The sequence below is a fragment of the Oreochromis niloticus genome, linkage group LG3, assembly GCF_001858045.2.
Source record: "Oreochromis niloticus isolate F11D_XX linkage group LG3, O_niloticus_UMD_NMBU, whole genome shotgun sequence".
NCBI lineage: Eukaryota > Metazoa > Chordata > Actinopteri > Cichliformes > Cichlidae > Oreochromis > Oreochromis niloticus.
In genome coordinates, this window is record NC_031967.2 from 40,475,452 (window position 1) to 40,502,787 (window position 27,336).

General features: G+C 41.0%; 1 protein-coding gene and 1 long non-coding RNA gene across 3 annotated transcripts in view; both read right to left on the reverse strand.

The window, feature by feature from the left end:
* LOC109194564 (obscurin) overlaps positions 1–26,774 on the reverse strand; it is a 151,841-nt gene extending 125,067 nt beyond the window's left edge. Inside the window, exons 1-4 of one of the 2 annotated variants that reach the window (XM_019363272.2) lie at positions 26,504–26,774; positions 26,262–26,363; positions 25,609–25,968; positions 2,858–3,217 (exon numbers count right to left, since the gene is read on the reverse strand). In XM_019363272.2, the coding sequence (XP_019218817.1) occupies positions 2,858–3,217; positions 25,609–25,968; positions 26,262–26,352 (811 nt within the window). In that variant the 5' untranslated portion in view covers positions 26,353–26,363; positions 26,504–26,774. The remainder of the gene's footprint in view (positions 1–2,857; positions 3,218–25,608; positions 25,969–26,261; positions 26,364–26,503) is intronic. The other variant, XM_025902528.1, reaches the window with a different exon arrangement.
* Positions 21,454–23,002, reverse strand: LOC109203643 (uncharacterized). Its single transcript, XR_002063411.2, has 3 exons — positions 22,261–23,002; positions 21,918–22,087; positions 21,454–21,545 (listed from the first exon to the last, which is right to left on the reverse strand). It is a non-coding gene; the product is annotated as an uncharacterized LOC109203643 (long non-coding RNA).
* Positions 26,775–27,336: the final 562 nt, after the last annotated feature.

Consider the following 27,336-nt stretch of genomic DNA (forward strand, 5'->3'; position numbering starts at 1 on the left):
GGCCGAGGCAGCAGCTACATGTAGGCAAGTCCTACCTGTGACAGCTGGGACGTCAGGTGACCGAAGAGCTGGATGTGTACAGCAACAGGTGAGCAAGTCAGGGATGCTCAGATATCTAATGTGACTCATTCTGCTACATGAATATAAAATAAGACTGTAACAGAAGTAATGCTAATATCTCAACAAGTCAGAGTTACACTCTGATCAAACTGTGATGCCCAAGTCTAGAAAAAAGCAGCAAATAGGTTTCTGCAGCTCCACCTGTAAACAAACCGAATACAGATCCATCCTGTATTATCCTGAAGCTGTGGAGCCGAGTGAACTCTGCATCGTTAAGAAGATTTGTTTTGATGTTTATGAATGCAAACGCAAATTCAAGACTGTCAAAATTAATCACTGAATTATCACTGAGTTTTTATCAAACCACAATGACAGAGACATCACTTCATCCAAGAACTCTAAAAAAGAGAGAACAGTCATTTTCTCTGTACTTTTTTCTTTTTGAATTAGTTTCTGTCTGGTTATTTATTTTCCTCATGAGCAACAGATAAAAGGAGCATTTGATACAACATGACCTTCAGTTTGTAACGATAGTCCCATTAGAGTAAAGAACATGAGGACAGGCCTGCTTTACGGTAGGCTTAACTTGTGATTGACAGGGCACTGCTATATCTGTTGATGGTGATGAACAAAACACTCATTCAAAACACTTTAAAAGGTAGTTGATCACTGTAGCTCCAGGCCTCGAGGGTCGGTGACCTGTGCTGTAGCTACTTTTAGAGTCTGTTTGTCGCCCCCTGCAGGACATTAACAATAACTCCAACTGACTGCAGCAATCACAGAGGCTGCAGAGACGTGTTTGTACGTAAGAAGCGTAGACTCACACTCATGTGTGGAGCAAATCAGTGACGTTTACTGGTTTAAAACAGAAATCAGACGGTGGCCTCTAGTGTCCAGCTCTGGTATTGCACTGAAAAGATGAGTCAAAATTAAGGTGAACATCAACATTTTATCTCCAGTAAAACAAGTGAAGCTTTTATCATCTCTCATTTCATTTTATAATTTCTTACATTGGATAGTAAAAGACATCTCTACTTAATTACAGTGACACATAATGAATATGGAGCATTAAAGTTCCTGTTTGTCTGTTCAGCAACACAGTGAAGAGACTGTAAATGTAAAAATTCAAGACTTAAAAAATGAGCCAAAGATTTAATAAAAATTATCAAATAAAACCGTTGAAACACTTTTACTCTCATAACTCTCAGCACTAAACTGAAAACACGATCACAAATCAGACTGAACTTTACAGACTGAACATCGAGTCCTGACCAGCAGGAAGTTTAACATTAATCTTAGTGAATTATTTGTAGCTTTAAAAATCCAGAGATGTAAAATGCAAATCACATTGTTTTGGATGTTTATAAAGTGCAGCAGATGATTAACGAAGTGTGTTTAAAGTAATCAGCTTATAGCTCAGGTTCTCTGAGACAGTAACGATGATAGAAAGAAAACAAAAACAATCAGAGCTCATAGCTGTGGTAACAAAGTCTGCTTTCATACAGTGAGGTCAGTAAAACAAGGGAGTGCTCCTTATGAGCTCCATAAATCCTGTTTCTGTTACTTTAAAAATGTTGGTGCTTTTCAAGTCTCCTGTGTCACCAACACAATTTTCAGGTGACTCCCCCATCTTTCCACATGAACGCTGTTGGAAATATCCACTTTCATCTGTAATGAATGCAGATGGAATGGAAAAGACTGTTTGGGAATGATCCATGTCAGTCCAGCACAGTGATGATCAGGGAGGATTTTAACCCTGTAATTTGTCCATCAGAGACACTTTGAGGTCTCACTGAAAGGTTTAAGTTCACCTTAAACAAACAACCAGTAAGTAAATTCATGAAACACGCTGACAGTGAGGCAGAGGAATGTTTCTTCTCCAGGCTGAACTTCACAGTTTTGTATTGAAGGAGGAAATCCATCAGTTTCACTGCTTGATGTTTCCAAGCAGATCCTCCAGAGTCTGACAGCAGCCAAGAAATATTTCCTGTTTACATCCTCTGATCTTCCACTCTGGGTTTTCTTTTATGACACTTTCTTTGTGTGAAAATGAGCTCGATAAAATTAACTGGACGAGGCTCGAGTCTCACAGCCTTTTGTAGGAGTGACCTTATGATGATCTCAGTGCTGCTGGGCCGAGTGTCTCCCTGTGGTTGATGGTTTGAATCCAACTTAAATGTGAAGATCCAGGAAAAATAAATCTCTGATGCTCTCAGCTCCAGCAAAGCAGTTAGACTGGTAGTGGTTGTTTTTGTGTCTCATCCTCCTCTGGATGCTTCTGCTGAAAGAAGGAGAATGATGAGTCAGTCTGGTGGCACAAGAAGCAACAACATGTTTGTGTTTATTTGTTTGTTTCTTACTTTAAGTTTCTGCAAAATGTGGTGAAAGAAACATGCAGCAAAACCAGCGAGAGCCCCAACTGATAATAAGCTGATGACAACGATCACCACAGGGACCCTGGATCGACCTGCTGATGATGAATAAAGAAATAAACATAGTCACCAAAATGGACCAAAAAACACTCAAACAGGAATGATGTAGAGAAAAGTTGGAGCATTTTCTCACCGTTTGTTGTAGTCTTTTTCTGAGGAGCTGGATTTTGCAGTGATGTCTCTGTTGTTGAGGTTTTAGCTAAATCTGTATCTGGAAAACAAAACAAAACAAAAACAAAACACAAATAAAAATCTTTGAAATTAGCCGTTTTTTTTTTGTGTTTTTTTTTTAAAATATACTCACATTTTAATCATGTCTCAGATCAGCTCACAGTGATCACATGTGTATAAATAAATAGTCTTACCAGAGACGGTGACTCTGCAGCTGTTGGAGCCGTGGCCATAACCTGTGTCCACCTCACACAGGTACAGACCCGAGTCCTCAGTCCTGAGTCTGGACAGCTGGAGTCTGATTCGTCCTTCTCTGAGGGCGTCTTTGTCACTCTGGACTCGTCCTGAAAACTTGTCATCCTGAACCTCTGAGAAGTCGACACCATCATGTAGGTAATAAAGAGTCAATTCTTTGTGGCCGTTGTTCAGGTAACAGAGGATCTTCAGTGGTGAGATGGGCGTGTCTGGTTTGGTGGTGAACGTCCACTCCAGTGTGATGTTGTGGTTCTCCTCTGCCTGATAGGAGCTCTGTGTCACATCCACTACAAATGATCCTGTTGAGGAGACAGAGAGGAGCAGACACACTCACAACTTTATACAACATCAGAAATGTGAAGCACAACAAACAGTCTTTCTGACAGCCTCCCACACGATAGTTTTCCATGTTCTTCCACCACAGTATAATTCCACATTTTACTCTCTTTTTGAGGCCTGATTATTCGAGACCTTGTATGTGATTAAAAGGATTTTCAATTCAAGTCTGGATTTAAAACAGGAGCCAATAAAGAGAAATCAGGTTGGGAGAAACATGGTCTCACTTTCTAGTCCTTGTTTTTCAGATGGTACAGCATGGTGGATCAAAATGTGATGTTACTTTTCTTTGTTCATAATTCATCAGTTCAACACGATCTCCATGAAATACAGCTAAACTCCATGACAGAGCCTCCACCCTCCTACAGATGGCTGCAGATACTCACTACTCTGTACTGAGCTCCTCAAACACACTGATGATTTGAACCAAAGCTGAGACCATTTCTGTTGAACTGGCCAGATCCTGTGCCAGGCCTTTGTTTTGTTTTGATTTTTCCCATTTCTTAAGGACGTGACTTTCAGATACTGTTCATCTGCTGTGGATAGTTTAAGCACACACTGGACACCATGCTGAGATAGCCCCAGTTTTCAGCTGATAGCTATTTGGGAATGATCTTGTTTGTGCAAAAACATTTTTATGTCTATCAACGTGTTTGAGCTTTGGTATTTTTTATAGGCTCAACCAAAGAAATGGGAACAAATGATTTGTTACAAAGTGCAGAAAGAAACATTTTGAAATCGTCTCTTTGGTAAGTTGTCTGCTTTGTGCTAACACCGCACAGATTTAGCCTTTAAGTTCGGTGACTAACTCAGCTTCAACCTGGTCCAGTTAATCTGTGAGCACGACAAACATTGTCATATTAAAAGCTTTTCAACATTCACATCAAACATTCACTGAGGTTTGATAAATGTGAAAAAAAATACTGAAGACTGTCATTAAGATGACATTTTACTTCTTAAGATAAAAACATGATAAAACATATATTTAGTAATTCAGTATTTCACAACTCTTCTTGCATGTTAAGCAGAGAGAAATGTGAAACTGTCTTTGTTTGCTGACTTCTGCTTCTTCTTAAACTGTAGCGTTTTAACGTGATCGTCTTGGCAGACCTGCTATAATTGGACACCTCCATTTCTAAATCATAAATAAAAATATTTAACATGCAAAGAATGGATCAAGACGTGCAGCTGATTTTAAATATATAGTTGGCTAAAATGGTCTAAAAGTAGAGTCTGTAATGGAAACACATTATTTACCTTTAACTGAACACAGGTAGACGATCAGAGTCCACAGTGAGGCCACGAGGAAAGGCATGAAATCCACACTGACATCTTATTCACAGTCTGTGGGGATCCAGAGCTTCTTCCTCATCACACACAGAGACTGAAGACACAATGAATTCTGTTACATCTCAACACAGACGTGCTGCTCATGTCTTCAGAAGACATTACACTTTGTTTATATAATGATATTTGACCTTTATTAAAAATAAACGTCACAGGAGAAATGCTGCTCATGGTGAGTGCAAACCTTTTACAGTCATTTCCCCCATTGTATAACCCTGTGACAGGACAGTTATTTAAAGACAACTGGGCATTAATGAAAATGTTCTGTGGAAATGAAAGAATGAAGAAATAAAAATTCTACTAGTACTTGTAGTATGTTATATGAAAGTATTTGAGGAAGCTTGTTTGCCACCTTTTTGTGCACACACACTGAAGACCATGTAGTCCCAGCTCCCACTGCTTCAACTAATACTGTATAATTCTGTGGGAATAATATCACTGTTTTTAGGATCAAATTATTAGAGAATCTGTTAATACAGTCAGGGAAAACTATTTGAGCCCATGCTGATTCTGTAAGTTGTAAGTAACTTTTTTGAAATGACTTTTTCTGAATTGTTTTCTTTTTTGTTTCTGTTCTGTCTCTCACTGTTCAAATAAACCTACCACTGAAATCATAATCATTTCTGTGTTAGTGGCGAATCTTACAAAATCAGCAGGGGTTTAAATAATTTGTTCCCTACTGTAAAATTCTATAGCATCAGTAGATACTGTAGAAATTTGAGTAAACACAGTACAGCTGTTAAATAAATTACAGTGAGGTTGCTGTAAGTTTTTCAGTAACGTGCTGACAAATCCTGCTGGAAGGTTTTTACTAAAGTTTAGTTTTTTTTCTTACAGTGCTCAACACTGTATGACACAGGTGCTGATACCTGTTCATGATGTTGTTGTCATTATTCTCACTCACTTCGATGAGGATTGCCAGCCACAACTACAGAATACACTTTATATTATCGGCACTCAGCGTGGATGCCCACTCGTGCACGCTGTCAGTGTGTCAGTCTAACCAGGTTAAGAGGTAACACACTTGCAGATAGATTTATTCTAATAAGATTTCAGCTGAAAATCTTCGGTTAGGTTTGCAAGTTTTTGTATTTCTGCTTCAGATTTTTGCTCCAACAGTGAAAGCAAGAATCAGCCATTTAATGCTCATTAAAATGTTTTTACATTTAGTATTTTGATGATGCATTCAGGTCAGAAATCAGGGCACAGTCCTCTGTGCAAAGGTAAAGGTTTCGATAATAGTGCATTTATTTGGTATCAGATCGATGTCAGATTTTTACGGCATAAGCGTCAAAGTTTTAGCCTTAAGCTGAGCTTAGAGTTGAAGTAAAACATCGATTTACCTTGAACAGGTGTGATTAAGATGAAGGCAGATCACAGGATTAAAGTCATGAGTGGAAAAGTGCAAGAAGACTCCTTACAGAGCGAGCTGTACCCGCACATAGTAACAAGTGCAGAGACTGACATAGCGACTCGGTCTCTTTTTTTTGAAGCGACTGCTGAGCGGCTCTCAGGTGGCTCTTTTATACGCGTCACAACGCGCCATGCAATGTGCGTAATGGGGCAGGACTGCTCTTCAGAAAAACTGTTTGGAATTACTTGTAACCACAAAAATACCTGCGCTCTTCTTAATTTTAAATCATTTGCTTGTTTGTTTGTCCAGTTTATGAAGTCCCACAGCTCCAGTTTGAGGCTGTGGGCACAGCATCTAGAAATTCAATTTGATATCTTTGTAAATGTTTATAATTTTGTTCATTGTTAATGAACATTACACAACAACATCAAAGTGGGCTCTATGCGGCTTACAACAGCCACTGAAGGTAGAAAACAATCAGGGGCAAACCTTGGAGGGTATAAAATTCCGAGAAAAAAATACACAATTTTGACAATAAAGTGGCAAATTTATGGCAAATAAATACTTGTGATTTTTAGCTTAGTATCGTCACATTATCATAAAACGCGTTGAATTGGGTCTGTGCAGAAAACAATCAACTGATTTGGATGACGTGATAACCTTTGCACTGTAACAGCAGTCTGGCGAGGCGGGAGCGGCTAGCAGGTCCAGCGGGCATGTGGTGTGGAGGTTAGCTGAAATACCCGAAGCCAGTCGGTTAAATCCAATAACAGACCTTTATTTGCCGTCAGCAACAATACACCATACAAGCCAGGTCTCCACGGCTCTACTCTGTCCGTACATACATGTGCGGGGATCGGTAGTCGCCGGCGCCAGGCCGTTACAACAGTAAGGTCTCTTTTTAGAGAAAAGAACATAAGCAGCATGAAAAGGCTGCCACTAACAACAACAACCCACTAGGAGACTCCCACAACTACTACAATAGTAGGGCAACCCCCCCTAGTGGTGCTATAACCCAAAAGGGTTGTTACATCACCCCCCCGGCAATTAGAAGGCTGTCCTCAGCCGGACCCAGGTAACCCTCCTCCCGCTACCCCTTTTCACTCTACAAAGCTACTTTAGGTAGTAAGCAGGCTGTGGAGGAATTGTTATACAGCATTGGTACAGTCAATACAATCAATAAACAAAATTAGTGCTCGAAGCAATTAGAAGGCTGTCCTCAGCCGGACCCCAGGTGACCCTCCTCCCGCTACCCCATTTCACTATACATAGCTACTTAAGGTAGTAAGCAGGCTATGGAGGAAATATTACACACCCTTCCAGCCTCGGTGCAGTCAATAAACAAAATGAGTAATCAAAGCAAACAATACAGAATATACAGTGTTACTGGCTAGTCATCCTCTGGAGATGGACCTAGACAAGGGAAAAACAGTCAAAAATACAACACATCCCGTCACTTAAATCAGTACGATAGAAAATCAAACCAAAAGCCTTCCACGGGCCGCGGTGATGAGGGTTCAGTGGAACAGAACAAGTAATCATCCCTTATGAACAGAATAATTACAGCATGTACATGTATGAAACCAACCCTCAGTCAACATTGAGTCTGTCCGTATGATAACGGTTAGTCCACCTGGTACCCGTCCAACCAGCGGTCATTACGGGGCACCGGCGGGGTTTGTTGGGAAGATGGCCGCTCTCCCGGCTCTCCCCTAGCTCCATGATCCAAACGCTCCACCAGGCTCCTTTGTAGCTCCAGTGAATCCTGTAAGCAAACTTGTGGCTTCTCGACCTCTCCTTGCAAGTTTGCCACTTCAAGGTTGAGGTCAAGAGGTGTAGAGCGAGGGATGATGTACTTTGTCAGGCCGGGCGCTTCATCATCCGGGTCGCAGCCATCTTCCTCACTCCCCGTGTCTGCGTGGGACGCCATTTTAAAAATGTGGCCGAAACCACTCTCTCCCACAAAAGTTATGGCGAAGTGAAAAGAGCGGTCACACACAGTACTTAAGCGTTAATATCAGCCAGAGAGCGTCCGTGCACACTCTGATGCTTCAAGGCTACACACAAAACAACACGTCCCTCTGAATAAACACTGAGTCAAAGTCACTGTAGCTTTAGCCTTAGCTTTAGCACCGCCGATGTCGTAACGGTCCAATAGCACTGGCGTTAGCGGTCCGACGGACCGTACAACTACTCACGGAGTATTCTCCCTCGGCAGGCGAGTGTGTCAAGCGATGGGTCGGCGCTCTTCCGTGCCTGCAAATACCGTTGAAATCGCGGGGAGTCGGCTCCTTCACGGGGTCCTATCGGCCCGGCCAATACAGCCAGACGAAGAGAAAAAAAACACACGCCACCTCAGCCGAAGTGTCGATCGTTGAAAAACACGGGAAAAATATCCGAGCCCACCGTCTGTTGGTCCGGATGACGATGAAGATCCAGAGAACAATGTTCGGGCGCCACTTTGTAACAGCAGTCTGGCGAGGCGGGAGCGGCTAGCAGGTCCAGCGGGCATGTGGTGTGGAGGTTAGCTGAAATACCCGAAGCCAGTCGGTTAAATCCAATAACAGACCTTTATTTGCCGTCAGCAACAATACACCATACAAGCCAGGTCTCCACGGCTCTACTCTGTCCGTACATACATGTGCGGGGATCGGTAGTCGCCGGCGCCAGGCCGTTACAACAGTAAGGTCTCTTTTTAGAGAAAAGAACATGAGCAGCATGAAAAGGCTGCCACTAACAACAACAACCCACTAGGAGACTCCCACAACTACTACAATAGTAGGGCAACCCCCCCTAGTGGTGCTATAACCCAAAAGGGTTGTTACAGCACCAAGAACTACAGCACAACGGAAAGATACCAGGACGTGGTTGGTTATATCTATATGTGAATGTTTGACGTGAATGTTGAAATCCTGTTAATATCAGAATGTTAAGGAACAGGTGGACCTGTTCCTTCCTGGCTGAAGATGACGTTGTCATAGTTATTTTTAGATGATTTTGTTCTATTTTTAGCTTAGAGTTCATTATACTAACAAGTCGCATCAAAGCTGGGCCAAAGTTCAGCACGTGGTTAAAGTAATCCAGCCAGATTTATGTGTTGATGCTGCCTGCTTCAGCTCTACGACTAGCTGCAGCCAGTCGTAGAGCTGAAGAGGTAACACACTTGCAGATAGATTTATTCTAATAAGATTTCAGCTGAAAATCTTCGGTTAGGTTTGCAAGTTTTTGTATTTCTGCTTCAAATTTTTGCTCCAACAGTGAAAGCAAGAATCTGCAAAAATCTGCTCCTCCTGCTTCAGATGTAATTTGTGTTTGTGTGTTCAGAGGCTGCAGCGAGAGGCGGGACCTCGGATCATCCAGCTGGACCCGGAGGAATCGAACATTAACTCTGCTCTTCCAGGGCACCCTGCAGGCTCAGCTGCTGGCATCGCTGAGGTAGTGCGGCCACCGCTGGGTTGACGTGAACGCCAAAATGGAGTCCATGACAGGTCGACTGCAGGTATGCCAGTCAGACCTTCTGAGGAGGGTTTCACTTTTCTTCATAATTGACTCTTTTCTCTCTCTCAGCTCCTTGTCTCAGAGTGGGAGGGGTTTGAAGCACAAAGGGAGGAGCTTGTCCTTTGGTTGGCTGATATGGATGTCCACCTGAGTAAGGTTGACCAGCTGACAGGAAACACCTGTGAAAACCTGAAACAACTGCAGGTGTGGGCTTGTTTTGATATGACATATATTTGATATGATACATACGTCACAGACATTATCCAAAACTGGACTAACAAAGAACCATGAGTCCAACATGAAACTTGCCTTACATAACGTAAAGCTGAAGTTCATTGACAATTTTGATCAAAAACTTGTTGTTGAAATAGTTTTACTAAACATGCAAACATCTGCTGATGAAAATGTGTTGATTTATTGGTCTGTTATGAAGATATTGCTATTTCTAATGTGTTTTTATCACTTTCTGATGTTTTATTAATTAAACAATACATGTATTAATTGTTGTGTTATCTATAGTATAGGATTAATTTATAGTATAGAAAGATATTTAATTATTACTGTTTAAATGACTAATATGTGACATTTATTAGAAGTGGTGTTGTGCTGACAGTAAAATGCCTTTTTGTCTTTTGGTAGACTACGAAATGGCAATAAAACATTAATATATGTCTATGCTGTGCCTGTATTTATTTTACCCTACTCCAGACAATTCAATTTATGATACATTTTATTTTGAAAGATTTAAAATGGTTCTTTAAAGAACCACTCAAAAAAGGTTCTTTAAAATGTTTTTTTTAAAGAACCAGTTGAAGGACCTTTTTTGAAACGGTTCTTCAAAGAACAATTTTTGGGGCACTTTTAATGGTTGAAAAACTACTAAAGGTGCCCCAAAGAACCATCAAGAAATGGTTCTTTGGGGCACCTTTAGTAGTAGGGCACCGAAAAAGGTTCTTCTATGGCATCAGTCTAAAGAACCACTTTTGGTTCCAGTTGGCACCTTTATTTTTCTGAGTGAAGAACCAATTTTAATCAAAATACATCATTTGTCCACATTCCTTTGGTTGATCCTATGAATAATGCCAAAGATGACAGAGTTTGACAGACACGAAATAGTGTTTTTATTTATTTATTTATTTATTTTATTTATTTACTGAATTGATATTATTTATTTAACATAAATACAGTAAGATCATAATTCACGTCAGCAGTAACGACACCCGGTTACACCAATCGGAGGTCACTAAAATCAATATTGAATCGGTGTGTAACTTTGCCAAAACAATGTCGGACTCTGTAGTTTTCTCTGGTCCCCTCCCCAATCAGACCAGGAGTGACATGTTTAGCCGCATGTTCTCCTTAAATTGCTGGCTGTCTGAGTGGTGTCCCAGAAACGATGTGGGCTTCATTGGCAAACCTTCTGGAGGAAACCTGGTCTTGTTAGGAGAGACGGCATCCATCCCACTGTGGATGGAGCAGCTCTCATTTCTAGAAATATGGACAAATTTATTAAACCCCCCAAAATATGACTATCCAGAGTTGGGACCAGGAAGCAGAGTTGCAGTCTACACGCCTCTCTGCAGCTTCTCTCCTCCTGTTATACTGTTCAGTCATAACTAAAGGAAGAAAACTGGTGCATGTTGTAAGAAAATCATCAGTGCTAATGAAGAAATGAACAAAAGATGTGGCAAAACTGGGATCCAGGATTCTCACTGAAACAGTACTTTTGAGATGTTGAGGTGAGAGCTAGAAGGTGACAGATGTCTGGTGGAAACAAAATGTGACATTACACACCTGCAGTCAGCTGATCTATGAACTCAAGGAATCAGCAGCTGTGATACATTCGAACTTCATCAAAATCTCACAAATCTGAACTTTTCTCTGGATAAACTGGTCAGTTAGCAGGTGGGTTTAAAACAATGGCAAGTTTGGCACCTTAAACTGTGATGAGGTCAAATAAAAAAGCCAGACAGATTTATCACAACAAATTACCTACATGACATTGCAACTACTTATAGATTTATTTTTTGTAGATGTTTATGTATGTCAGAGGTTTCTGTCCATCATTATTTGCATCACTTTTAGCTTAATCAAGTCAGATGTCATTCCAGTTCATTTTGAAATCTGCTGTTTTTTCACTCCAAATACACAGCAACACCCAAACAGAACCACTCCTGCTTAAAAATATCTACACATTCAAATCAATGCCATTAGTCCATTGTATCCAGCACATTATAATGACTCTACTTAATAAATAACATAACCTGGGTTTATGTTACAGTTCACCAAGAGGAAGACCCAAACATACAGAGACAGGATAAAGTGAGGGAAAAGAAGCTTAAACTGGAGGGCAAGAAGAAGCAAGTGAATCAAGAAAAAAACAAAAAAGTGGAAATACTTCATCTTTAGCTCGAGTGATCATTGGAGATGTTATTTTCAAAGGTCTGGGTGTTCTGCAGAGCATCTTCAGCTTTTAAACTAGTCCACTGTGGGGTTTGGAAACATTTGATCTGAATTTACATTAAATGTTTCAGGGAGAGAAACACAAATGCTGCTAAAATAAGCTATTTCCCCTTCACATAATTCACAATGAGCCTGAATAATTACAGAGAAACAGGAAACCCACGGCGCAGCTACCTGGGAGTCACGCACGCGGTCCGGCTGGTGCATCTTCATCTGAACACCCCCGGTGCCGTGGCGCAGGCGTCTCAGATGGCCAGCAGTCCCCGGTGGCATCTCCTCTCTCCACGCTGGTCCTCGGAGATTCCATCGTCAGGAACGTGCGGATGAGGGGGGCGCTCACGCTGTCGTTCCCGGGAGCCACCGTTGTCGACATAGTGGACAGAATTCCCAACATCCTGGCGTCCCACCCACAGGCCAACCGGCTCACCATCCACATCGGCACCAATGACATCCCCAAACAGCAATCTGAGCTGCTGAAGCTGGACTTCCTCCAACTCTTCAGCCTCCTTGGTCAGTTGCAGGTGAGTGCTTTTATCTCCGGGCCCACCCCCACCTGCGGCAGAGGGATAGGCCGTTTCAGCCGGCTGCTCAGCCTTAACACTTGGCTCTCCTCCGCCTGTGTCTCCCACGGCGTGGGTTTTATTAACAATTTTGATGCCTTCTGGGAGAGGAGACATCTTTTTGGGGCAGACGGACTCCACCTCAATGCCTGGGGACGCCGTTTGCTGTCCGCCAATTTGGTATTTGGCGTACAGCACTCCCGCACACGGCCCTGTCATTACCCCAAACCGACACTACCCGCTGATCTGTCCTCCACTGACTGATGTCCCCCTGGTCCCAGCTCCTACATTTGTTCCACTTTTAACAGTAATACACAAAACCCTGGACTCGGACCTCTCTCTCCCACAGTCAACACAATACCCGTCATAATCACAAACAGAGAGCAACACAATTATCATAAATCCAGTAACTCCAAAAACATTAATAACCTCCGGCCTCTTCAAAAATCTCAGACTTCATTGAACTCTACTGTCAAAAATCCACCAGTCTCAATTAGTATGGCACTTTTAAATGTCCGCTCTCTGTTGAATAAGTCTTTTATTATTAATGATTTAATTTTAGATAATGAACTTGATTGTTTGTTTATTTTTAACTGAAACATGGCTGGGTTCGGATGCACCAGTTGTTCTCACTGAGGCCTCCCCACCAAATTTTAATTTCTCTTTTTCCTTTAGAAGTGGTAAGAGAGGTGGTGGGACTGCATCTTTAACTAACAACACACTCACCACCAAACAAATTTTATTTGATCATTTTACCACTTTCGAATTCCACGCTATTGTTTTTAGCAGCCCTCCAGTTTTATCTGTCACAATTTATAGACCACCTAAAGACAGTGCTGCTTTTATCAAGGAATTTTCAGAATTTTTAACAAACATACATTCAAAGTATAATATGATACTTTTAACCGGTGATTTTAATCTGCACATAGATAATCCTTCTGACTCTACATCAAAAGAATTCTTAAACATTCTTCACTGTATGGATTTTACCCAGCACGTCACACAGCCGACTCACAACAGAGGACACACTCTGGACCTGGTCATCACCCATGGGCTGTCCACCAGTGTGTCCTCTGTTGTTGACTTAGCTGTCTCTGACCACTACTGTGTGTTTTTTAACATCACCGGTTTTATTCAGCGGGAGACCTCGGTGCGAACTGTGAGGAGGCGCTATCTAACCTCTGAAGTGGCTGCAAATTTTACCAGGGTTTTAGACGAATGCCCCCCTGTGATTCTACCTGCACCCTGTGATTTTATTTTTAATCATTTTAACCTCAAACTGAAGAAAAGCCTTGACTCCGTTGCTCCACTCACCACCAAAAAGATTAACGTAAAACATGTATCACCCTGGAGAAACGAAGAAGTCAAAAAACTCAAAAGAAATTGCAGGGCAGCAGAAAGGAGATGGAGCAAAAATAAAAATGAAATCAACCATCAAATACTTTGTGAGCAACTTAAAATTTACAATAATACAGTAAGGGATTCAAGAAATTCATACTTCGCCAAAATAATCAGTAATAACAAAAATAATCCCAATGTCCTCTTTTCCACCATAGATCACTTATTTAACCCTGATTTTAACAGCTCCCAAAGAACCCCCACAGACTCACTCTGTGAGCAGTTTGCAGACCACTTCAGGGGAAAAATCAACACCATCAGATGTGATATTTTATCTTCTCGTGATATGATTTTAAACACGTCTGAGAGCTCGATTGTACCCGAGGAGACACTGGACAGCTTTGCCCTGGTTAATGCTGAGAACCTTAAGAAAGTTTTCTCCACAGTGAGACCCACCACATGTCTTTTAGATCCAATCCCCTCTTTACTTTTTAAAACACTTTTTGAAGCTGAGCTTTTATACATGATGAATTGCTCTCTTCAGTCAGGTGTCTTTCCTGCTGCCTTTAAAACGGCGGTGGTGAGGCCCCTTCTGAAGTAGAGCAATTTGGATTGCAATAATTTTAATAACTACAGACCTGTATCCAACTTATCATTTTTAAGTAAAATTTTAGAAAAACTTGTTTTTATTCAGATTAATGATTTTCTGAATGATAAACAGATCCTAGAAATATTTCAGTCTGGATTTCGGGTGAACCACAGCACAGAGACCGCTCTCCTAAAGGTTTTAAATGATATTAGATGTAACTGGGACTCCCAAAAGCTCTCAGTCCTGGTGCTACTGGATCTAAGCGCAACCTTTGATACAGTAGACCACGCTATACTTTTAAACAGACTGAAACACATGGTGGGCCTCTCTGGTGCTGTACACAACTGGTTCACTTCACTTCTGAGCCTGGCTGGGGGGCTTCTTTGCCTCCCTCCTGCTGTGTGCCCAGCCTGTAGGCTGCGGTCCGTGACCGGCTCCCGGTGCAGACAGCTCCCTGTGATAGTGTTTCCTCACTTGGCTAATACGTACCCAGCCCAATTTTACTCTTTAGGTGTGTGTGTGTGTGTATGTGTGTGTGTGTGTGTGTGTGTGTGTGTGTGTGTGGGGGGGGGTATCATGACCGCTTCTGTTAATGACAGTGCGGGGAATGAGTGGGAGGGTGGGGTGGGCTGCTTTTAACCATGTAAAGCACTTTGTGCTACAGTTTGTATGAAAAGTGCTTTATAATTAAAGATTGATTGATTGGTGTTATTAAAATATGACTGTCAAAGCTGAAACTGCTGCTGTCACTCAGTTGATGACAGTTTGACAGAACCAGACATTTGCAACAAGTTACAACAAAACAGCCGTATAAACACTCACAGCATAAGCAGTGTAAACAGAAGGCTACATTACAAACATATGAACCCTTAAACATGAGCTCAAAAGTCTGTCCTCTTGTTTTTCTGCTCTCATTCAGTTCCTGTTTAACTGAGCAAGTTTATAATTTAATACTGACAAAAACTGACATCATGCTCAAATTTTTGTCGGGTCACATATTTTGAAGCCAATACGATAACCTTATCCCACCAACACTGTGGAGGTCCAACTTTTAAGATCCAAATACAATCAAATCAGTCAAAATGATCCTCTGGAAAAGAGCAGAATTCTTAGACCAGAGTTTATTAAATATTGTCATATGAACAGCAGAGCAGCACATTTAAAAGCAGAAATAACACAGAAAGCAAGCAAACAAAAAATGAAGCAACCCCAGAATGTAGAGCCTTAAAGCACAAACACACACAAAAGACAGACAGGAAAGAAGCAGCAGAAAGAAGAGGAGCAAGCGCATATTGAACTCATCTTATATAGGAACAGGGATCACCCCTCCCGTTTTTAGGTATCCTTTCATCCTCTGTTTTTCATCGTCCACTTATGATATACACGACCCCACACCATAACTTCTTGCAGATCAATCTCTCATCCATCACTGCATTGAGTCAAATTGAGTGAAAGTCTACAGAAAGGCAGTTAATCCATCTAACACTTTTCTTGGGCACGTGTGCTGGACATAAGCTGCTATCCATGCTGAGTAAGGGCTGTTTTTTTTTTCTTATAGCCGTTCGAGGGGCTTATGTTTTTACCTGTAGCTACTTGAGAAGGTTGCAGGCCCTTGCTTGGCAGCCATGAAGCATTACAGCCAAACACCACTGACTGCTTCTGCTTCACAGCCTTCTTGAACCACTGCCTGCTTCTGCTGCACAGTTAGATGCAGCTGCATGCCAAGAAGGGTCATATGCACATACTTTAGTAGTGCCAAGTTAAATTAACCTTTTGTTGGACAAGTGACAGTAGGCCACAAAGCTTTTACATTTTTAAGCTGTATTAATCAACATGTGTTCACACAGCAAGTCACACAAAATTTTCATTAACATGCTGGAAGAGATATGTACATATATATATATATATATATATATATATATATATATATATATACATATATATATATAGAGAGAGAGAGAGAGAGAGAGAGAGAGAGATAGATAGATAGATATAGATATATATATATATGACCTAAATATATGGGTCATGTGATTTGAATATGCAGGTTAAATGCTTAACACAGTGACTCCATATATAAACACTTCATTGTGAGCATGCATTGCATATGTGAGTGTATATGATTACACATAATTTGTGAAGGTAACTATGATTACATGTGTAGTGCATACAGGTATATATGTTACAATAAAATCCACAACAGTTTCTACACAGAAACTTTCTAAAGAGCTTTTAAGCTGAAGGAGTCTAATGAAATCAAAGTTTCAGTTTGCTATGGAAACTGTCACGGTCAGCCGTGTAGAGAGTGTTTGGAGGACCCAGACGCAAGAGGCAGAACTTGTGCTAAACTCAAAGCGAGCCTTTATTTGGGGCTGACACTGAAGGCAAAATAACAAACCATTAACTACGGTAATGACAAAACTAAAGTGGGAGAAACTAAAGGCTCTGAACGAGGACCATGAACGAAGACTGAACTATGACGAGGTACCATGAACTGACTATGAACAAGATCTCGGTGCTGGCACATGAAGGTACAGGAAAATTGAGACTTTAACGACTGAGTGGACAAAATAAATTGATATCTTATTACATAAGATATTAAATAATAAACTGAAAGAACATTTAATGAATGCTGATTAAAGACTGGTTTTTACACACAGAGCCCCTTACACCACTGTATCCACCGCATTTTAATGAGTGTACAGGTAAAGTGACAGATGTCATGTGGAAATAAAAATAGGAAATTACACACCTGCAGTCGGCTGATTCACAAACTCAAAGAATCTCTTAAAGACACAGTGTGAATCGTGTCACATTCACACTGCATCAAAATCTCACAAATCTGCACTTTTCTCTGGATAAACTGATCTGTGAGCTGCTGCAAGACCAGTTTAGCCAGTTTAGTCAGTTAGTTTGTTTAGTCAGTTTGGGCTTTAAACAGTTGCAAGTTTGGCCTGTTCCACTGTGTGCAGACAAGACAAGGATGAAGATAGATTCAACAGCTGCAGAGGTAAAGTAAACAAGCCCGAGATTTGTCACTGCAGGTGAGTTACATCACAACGAAACTATTTATAGTTCTGCTATTTGTAGATGTTTATCTATGTTAGAGGAATCAATCCACCACTTGTATAACTTTTAGTTCAATCATTCTTGTTCATTATGAAATCTTCTGTTTTCAAAATGGTAGAAGTTGGGTCAGAAAGTGAAACTAAAGGTGTTTCTTAATATCACAGGTAAAGGGAAACTGTAAATGGGTTCTGGTTATTAATATGTATTTAATAACAGCACAAACTCTCACTTCACCCTCTGTATGAAAAAAGGCATTCTAGCTCCTCCAGCCTTGCTCTGATTGGTCATCCCTCTAAACCAGAAGGTTTGTATGGCAGGTGGGCGGGGCTTCTGTGTCTGAGATGACATTATTAGGGATATGCTTGTTCAATGTTGCCATACAGATCCAGCAGTACAAAACATAAATAAAATAAAATAAATCTGACGCTGACATTTCAGATGAATCTCAGTTTGAAACAGATGAAACCGTGAATAACTGAGCATACACTGACCTCATAATTTGCGCTGTGTCCCCTGATGTGCTTTTTCCTCCTTTCTTTTTCCTCTCTAGTCGATGTGTAAGCAGATCCGTGAGACCGTCATGCATATATACCTTCTTTATATGCATCTGGTTGTCCACAAAGTTAAACGGTGCAAATAGGTACAAGTGAACACTTATATCAGCTTTAAACTACAGTGTAGTGTCAGAATAAATGATTGCCATTCATGAGTAGGTTTGCTATTAATGACTGCATAAACTCTGATTTATTTGGTAGAACGTTTGCTTATACTTGACTGCTGTTGGGATAGGCTCAAACCACTGAGTTGCACAGAATGCATGGAGACGTTACAGCACAGATGTAGCGAAGCTTACAAGTGTAATGCGAGGGTTCACTAGCTGGTCTGGAATCTCTCTGAATAATTAGGAACGCAAAAGATGGAGATGGATCACTTTCTTAGCAGCCTCTTTACTCTCAGCACACAGCAACAACAAGAACCAACACTTCCTGTGTACCGCCCTCATGAATACTTCACTGGCCTCTCAGAAGCCTGGAAATCTTATAGTCAGATCAATGTAGGAAAAACAACTAGGCAGAGAAAACACATACTTATTACTGCTTTGAACCTGCATGTGTAAACATGTAAATATCAAAACACATAACCACCAAATAGCTACATAACTAGCTCTATAACCCTTGTAAACACTTCTTTGTATATTAAATTAAATTTAAATTTACTTCTACACTTTACACAAGCTTTGAATAATTTGAACAGTTTCCAGTTGTTTTTTTGTCTTTTTTTTTTTGCCTGTCCCACCAGATTTATTTTACCAGGTGGATCATCACGGCCTTGCCGCATTGGTCCATTTGTTCGACCTTTGTTGTCATTATTTATTTTATTTTATTTTATTTTTTAATTTAATTTAATTTTGTTTTCAGTTGTTACAGATGGGACAGACATGGATGGGGGATAGGAAAGGGAGAAAGAAAGAGGGGAAGGAAAAGAAAAACAGAGTGGAAGGGGGACAGTGAGAAAGGACACTTAAAAAGAAAAAAACCTCCTGGATCACCTGTTGAGAAAAAAAAAAGCGAAAACAAGCAAAAAAGAGAGCAACATAATAAAGACAACACAATCTCAATAGTCTGGCTAAGTGTAAAGAACAGTAAAAACTAAATTGAATGTTGTTGTGCTGCACACAGGACTGACAGTGTACGATGTGCTTTGAGGTAGCAGCCAAGAAAGATGTAGTTTGTGTCTGTGAACAGTGAACACCTGTGTGCACACCTGTGTGGATCAGCGCACTTGTATTCAAAAAGCTTCTCCACGTAATGATCTGCAAGAGGGTGTGGGGAGCCATAGCCCCGTCCCTCAGGGTATGAAGCAGGCATGGAGGAGATCCAGGCCCCAGGGGGAAGAGGGAGGCAGTCGGGGACAGGGAGGGAAGGAAGGGAGGGCCAGGCAGCCCCTCCCTGGGGCCAGCTCCCCCCTGACCCCAGTAGGCACCCATGCCCTCTGGAACCCACCAAGGCCAGGGGACAGGCCCATCCAGACCGGGGCCCATGGCAGCAATACCGCCAAGTCCCACAGAACATGGGGCGGCCCACCCAACCCCACCGCAGAGGAAACTGTACCCACCCCATCCAGTTGTTTTAAATACACTGGAAGTGGAGCAATCAAAGCAATAGTGAAAGAAAATCTTAATGATGACAAGGAAAAAAAGAAAAATGATGGAGAGATGTTAAAGTAGTTTTTACTTCTACAGAACTCGGAGCACGCACACATTAAATAAACACAGACTCATCCATTCACAAACAGCTGATTAAGAAATGACGTGGTGGGGTGCGTTACTTGGGTGTGATTTTGGCCCATTCTTCCACACAAACAGTCTTCAAATCCTGTGTGGGATCATTGTCCTGCTGAAGCATCCACCCTGGTTTCATCTTCATCATCCTGGTGGATGGCAGCAGATTTTCACCCTTCCTACAGTTACATGAAGCATGCCAGTGCCCTACAGTTGCAAATTTGAAGGAACGACTTATTACTGCTCTGAGTTATAAAAAGCTCCCAAATGTTAATAAAACTACGCAGCTACTGCGGCTGACACTCCCAGCGAGGAATCCAGATAAAGACTCTCTAACCGCAGGATGAAAACCAGTTGTGTTGCATTCTGGCTCCGACAGTGATGTCATCCATTAAGAGCAAATTCTTTTGCTCTTAATGGATGATCTACTTTCAAAAGAAAGTGCTTTTGAAAGTAAATGAAACAGTTACATATTTTTTGAGTTCACCTTCCACCTCTGTGAGTTTGCACTTTAGGTCCTATCTCGCTTGCACACAGCCGTCACATGACAGTTATGAGTTCGGGGATGAGCTAAGCTGTATTTAAAGTAAACAAGGGATGAAGTGGGGCATTAAATATTTATGTGCTTATTCTGAATATTAAAAGCTGATAATTGTGTATAATGATAGATTTTATAAACTAATAGTTTTGGAAAGGTGTATAGTTAAGTAATCATAGATCAATGGATATCTGTATATATTAATATAAGTGGCACAGATACTGAGTCAAGTCTGTTTATATTGCTAGTGTCATGCTTCGTTTTTTAACACATTTCTGCCATAAAGCAGCTCCACTGCCTTCAGTTCGCAGAGACAGTGACTCTGCAGCTGTTGTAGCTGCTGCAATAACCTGTGTCTATTATAACATCTGTTTTAGCATCTCTCTTTGCTTTGTGGATTTATCTAAATTCTATTTAGTCGTGTTGTGTCCTACAGAAATAAACATTTAAAGATTAATTTGTCTTATTCTCATTTAAGATGATGTGCTAAAACAGTACAATTAACTTGAAAAAGCACAGATAAAAAGAAACATGCATTGCATCATCACTAGCTCACATGAAAAAACTTGAATAATCATCATCACATTTATATGGTTAGTTACATCTGAATATATAAACTCAAGTCACGCAATGTGAAAAAAAAAATGGTGCCCTCAGCCGACCCAGTGAAGCAGAGCCTGTTCCTGTCCTGTGTCCAGCATCATCGTGACTACAAACTGTACTGTATCTACAAATATTTGATATTTTGTCTTTGTACAATCTTCAACACCACCAAAAAACAAACCAAAAAAACAAACACGCACACATTTAAAAATAGCAGCACAACAAGTGATTAAAAATGTCCAAGTTATTATGCATCAAACACCTGAAGTGGTTTTGGTGGCCAAGTTCATGCAGATAAGGCAACTGGTTCCTATTTGTCATCATAATTACCTGATACTAAACTCAAACAATACAACAACTGTAGAGACAGTTCACCTATTATTATCATACTGTAACCTCATGCAGGTAGATTTAACAGGATGCTGCCATCTACTGGCTGATCTGTGCTAATGCTATTTGTTAGAAATCAGAGTTTTGACAGGTGTGATGACGTCACTGAAATCTCCAGTGAGAATGTGGGTGTGACAAGGATGGACACTTCAGCTTTGCCATTTTAGTAGTGCTTTTATTGACAGTAGTGATTAATATGGCTTCGGGCTTCTGTCCAGGACGCAGGCACTACTCTGACTGTCACTCTCCTGCTCCGTCTCACTGCAAGACAATAAAAAAGAGTTTCCATTCATCAGTCCAGTTCAGCACACCTGCTCTTTCCCTCTCCTCCGCCCTGTGAGCTCACTGCGTCACCCCAAATCTGCAGCAGGCCAAAGACCACACTTCCACCACAGTGGGAAAATATGTAAATTTTTTATCGTGCTGTCCACCTCATCTACTCCTCCATTCAGTTTACATAGCATTATTATTTTTTAAACCCACTTAAAATAAATATAAATCACAGATTCTTTAATGTTTTGGAAATCTTGTTCAACTCGATCCAGCTGGTTTGTGTCAGAATGAGATGAAAGATATCGATATTGGACTGAAGCCCGGAATTCAACAGTTTTCTCTGTTGTTTAAGTAACTTACTGAACAGCATCAAAACGGGAAACTTCAAATCTGGTTTATCATCAGGATCTTATGAAGAGTTTCTATTCACAGTCTGAGATGAGATGCTAACAGTCATGAACCTGAACAGGGTCCATTTTCTGAGAAAGTCTTCATCAAGAACTTCTGGTTTGGCGTGAGGAAGTCCTCCTCTGTTTAAAGTTGAAAGAAAATTTAAAACTTCACTGAATTATACTGAATATGACAAGTTTAAGAAACTTTTAAACTGTGACAGAGCAAATGACTCTGATACATACTGTAAAAATCTGTTAAATGTTCTGAGATTTTTACATTTACAGCTCTTACAAGAAAATCACAGACTTACGTGTTCTCTACAATTCTGATAGAACACAAATCCCCACGTGAACACAGAGATACAGAAGAATACAGCTATGACGATTCCTCCTTGGCCTACAAAGAAAATCCAAAGTTACAAAAACAGTAAAAACATAATTCAGTTAATGATGTAAATGGGCACGTTTTAAAGACAGGAAGTGGAATTAGGTAATAATGAGTTTTATTCTGAGAGGTGAACACCAGACTTTATTTACATGTTTCTGATGCACAGAGAATTTATCTCCACTTACAGTCTGGTGACCTCCAGGTTACATCGGGCCTTTTGCCTAATGATAGCCAGGAAAGACTCGAGCCCCCAAAACCCAGAACTGGATAAAACTGATATTTGACATTTTGAATCAGAACCTCAGTATGTTTACCTGAAAGAGCTGCAGGTTTATGGGAGGATTTTACTTTGTTGTCTTCCAGATTTTCAAAGATGATCTAAGATGAAAACTGTTTGTATTGTTAGCCTGATGTTTCATTACCTACCAACCATTACCTTTCATTAACCCAACACTACACAGACTCAGTTTCACTTCTATAGAACGAGCCTAGTGTTGGACTCCTTTTAGTCTGAGACTGAACTAAATCCATTTCTAGAAAACTGGATGGGAGTGTTTTCTGTTCTGGTCAATTAACACAGTTCTCAGATTTTGCCCATATCTCCTGACTGTACTGTATATAAGCAATATAATGAAATAATGATATTAGTGTTTTTGTAAACTGTAAAGTTATTTCGTTATATATATATATATATATATATATATATATATATATATACACACACACACACACACACACACATATTTACCTATGCCTTTGGTCAGATCATTCAAATCTGGCATTTGGAAATTTCCAGGTTGCTGAGTTTTTTCGGTCTTCCCAGAATTTGATTCTGAAATAAGATAAAATAAATAACATATTTTTTTTATTTCAGCTCAGGTGGTAGATCAGGTCACTTACTAATCAAAAGGTCGGCAGTTCGATGCCAGTCTGCATGCTCAATAGGGATGGGCACCGGTGTCCGGTGCCATGATGGGACCGGTTCTGACATAAATGGTAGTAACCAGACCAAAAAGCAGCGCACATTTCGGTGCTTTATTTCGGTGCTTTTTTTTCTCCTGAGCCAATTCTAGCCAATCATTTTACGTTTCCGAGGATAGTAGGCGGGGCCAGGTACGTACGTTCTTTTAGAGCAGAGCTACAGATTAAAAATGCCCAAGGCGAAGCGGTCAAAAGTCTGGCTGTACTTCACAGCAAAAGATGCAAACTCAGCAGCTGCAACAAGTGCTTTAAGCTGATACTGTGATACTGTCAAAGGAGGTAACACCTCAAATCTGATGAAACACCTGGCGACGCTTAGCGTATTTTTTTTAAAGCCGAGAAATGCGCCGTGTTTGATAGCTTGCTGCGAGACCTCACACCGTGCACATCTACTGCGGGTGTGGTGCCTGTTATTGGACCCGGAGTTAGCAACATCCCCCAAAACCCCGAAGAGTAGAGTCCTGGCCCCTAGCCCTGTCAGCGTAGCAGAAATGATGAGGATGATGATGGCAGCAGCAGCCGTTCTTCTCTGCGTGAGTAGCTTCATGTTGTTCGTGTGTAATTTACGTTGAGTAGGCTAACCACATTATTACATTAATGCATGTAAGATGAACTAGCAAACACCGTCGTAGTTACATGCGGCTGTCTTCTTGTTTGATGGCAGATACTCCCTTCGCCCTGGCCAAAAAGGCTAAAATGACCAAAGAAAAAGTGGAAAACAGTTAAACATGAGAGGTTTTTGGACAAAGTTTGTGTTTTTTCCATTGTTTAAGCACTGCTTCCAGCCAAGAGTGATACCATATATGCCCTATAGCTGCAGAAAAGGCTAACATTGTTATCTTGTTACAAAAAAACAGCTGAACATGAGAGGTTTTTGGACCAATTTTATGTTCTCCATTCTTTAAGCACCGGTTTGAGCACCGTTTAAGCACCGACACAGTTTCAAAAGTACCGGTTTGGTACTGGTATCGGATACAACCTAAACGATACCCATCCCTAATGCTCAATATTTTTTTTGTCAAGATACAAACTCTATGATGTTCTCTGATGTATCATCACGATATGAATGTGTGTGAATGCTAAACACTGTGGACAAGCGGTGCCTGAGGAAAACGGGGAGGATCATCAAGGACTCCAGTCACCCCAGCCATAAACTGTTCAGACTACTTCCATCAGGAAGGAGGTTATGCAGCATCCGGTCCCGTACCAGCAGACTGAGAAACCGCTTTTTCCATCAGGCCATCAGACTGCTGAACACTTCATAGATACCTCACCTTCACTACTGGAACTTCAGCATTATGCACTCCATACTGTACATTAATGCCACTGTTTTGCACATGTCCAACTACCAACCTCTGTATATTTCATATATTTTATTTGATTGTTTACTCTGTTTAATTTGTAAAATATGTATACACACACACACACACACACACACACATACGTAGAAAAACATATTTAGTATAGACATCCAGTAATGCATATACTCTTATATATTGTACATATATTTATTACTTTCAGATTTAGCCATTCTTATATTTTGCTCGTTTTACGTTATTGTATTTTTGCACAACTCTGTTGCTTGTGAAGCTCGCACACAAGAATTTCACTCGCATGTACTGTACCAGTGTACCTGCACATGTGATGTGACAATAAAAGTGATTTGATTTGATTTGATGTGAGACACCATAGACAAAAAAGGGCTTGTGTCGATGGGTGAATGTACAAGTTGTGTAAACCAACAATGAAGAACCCAAAAACAAAAACAATGTTGTGATGACAGAAACAGTTTGTAGCTCTTCAGTGTTGGTTTCCTCACATGTCCTGATGAAGCTGCTCAGTAACAGTGTCACTGAGGTTGGACACTGTGGATTTCTGTGGTGTGGTCGACTCAGACTCTGAGGCCTCCTTCAGGGATGTTACCTGGACCAGCAGCTCCATGAAGAATTAGCCTCACGTGTGGGTAAGCCACAAAGACTCTTGTGTTAAAAAGTCCAACTTAAAGCAGAAATGATCATGTTTACAGTCTTCTGCATGAACCAGTGTTGGTCTCCATGGATACTTTTACCTTCATATCATCTCTGTGGTTTGTTTCCTACACGTCTGTTACTGCACTCAGCACTAATTAGCAGGTGTGTAGCAGGTAATTTTCTAACTACACTGTTTTTCTGGTGACTTTTTTTTCCTGGTTTTGGAAAATCCATCAAACTAGCTTAAGAGAGCATTTGTTTGTTTGTTTTTTTTTTGCTTTTCTTTATTATACATCTGTATAATAAATGAGTTGTCTTACCAGAGACGGTGACTCTGCAGCTGTTGTAGCCGCGACCATAACCTGTGTCCACCTCACACAGGTACAGACCCGAGTCCTCAGTCCTGAGTCTGGACAGCTGGAGTCTGATTCGTCCTTCTCTGAGGGCGTCTTTGTCACTCTGGACTCGTCCTGAAAACTCTTCATCCTGATGCTTTGAGAACTCGACACCATCAAAAAGGTAATACAGAGTTGAGTCTTTATGATCAGTTTTCAGGTAACAGAGGATCCTCAGTGCTGAGATGGACGTGTCTGGTTTGGTGGTGAACGTCCACTCCAGTGTGATGTTGTGGTTCTCCTCTGCCTGATAGCAGCTCTGTGTCACATCCACTACAAATGATCCTGTTGAGGAGACAGAGAGGAGCAGACACACTCACAACTTTATACAACATCAGAACTGTGAAACACAGGAATGAATGAAGCATCATTTTTCTTTTAAATCCCAAGAATTACAAGGCCCCCACACCACAGCCGGCCATGTTCATTCATTCATTCATTTATAACACTATATTGTCTTCCTGGTCAATCTGGCCAGTTTCCAACAATTGTGATGTTGAGAATCAATTTTTAAAAGTTTAAACAAAAAACCAAAAATGAGCATAGATGAGTTTAAATGCTCAGCAGTTTTTGCTCACCTCTGCAGAGGACGAGTGTTAGAAGCAGCACAGCAGCAGAGAAGGCCGAGGGTCTGTGTGTGAACATCACACTGATCTCCTGAAGAGCCATCACTCATTACTCTGAAAATCAACAAGCAAAACAAGCTTCCTGTTACTCTCTGCATCTCACAGGAAGCAGCCCAGCAGACTAACATAACATCATATGTTTTATTCTAAATGTTACTGTTTCTGATTCTTTAGCAACATTAAAGAAATCTTACCTCAAGGTTCTCTGTGGCGCGTTTCTTCATTTGTCTACTCTGAACAACATCTCCAGACTGCAGATCCTGTACTGTTGATCAATAAGTTCCTCCACTCTGTAACATCAACAGGAAAACAGGTTCAGTCCCAGTGAAACTGTCATGGACCTGGGTCTGAAGGACCAAGGGTCTTTGAATAAGTATGAGCGTGTATTTTTTGTGCTGCTGTCCTGTTTCCTACTGTTTGTGTATAGCTGGGTGTGTAGGTGGGTGTGTATGTGGGTGTGGCAGAGCACCTCTTCTTCAGCCCTGGTGGGGGTGTCAGCCAGGAGCCTGGCCACACCTGAGGACTAGAAATGCACACACACCTAAAGTTGATCAAGCCTCGTCTGGTAGCGATTTAATAGTTTGGCCGAGCCTTGACACTGGATTGTTGCGTGAGACTCCACGGTAATGTTGTTAGTGTCGAGTATAGTGAGTGAATGCCCACGGTAGTTAAGCGTCCCGATAGCTTCTTCTATCGTTTCTTTCAAAAAGAGCCTGGAAAGCCAGCGAGCACGTGAAGTTCAGACACACGGGAGCGGAGAGCACGAGGCACGGATTTATTGGGGAGGAAGACACGGCACGGGAGTCAGGGAAATGCATGGGGATTGTTTGTGTGAATATTTACTGCACTGTAAATAAACGCACTGTTCATCGCAACATTTGGATCCTTCTTTGCCCTGGCAAACTGTGACAGGAGTCACATTCAAGAAGATTCAAGAAGCAAAATAATGTATATGTAAAAAGACCATTAGATCATCACTGATTCAATAACAGAGAGTGATGATTTTAAATATTCTGGTCAGGTTTGT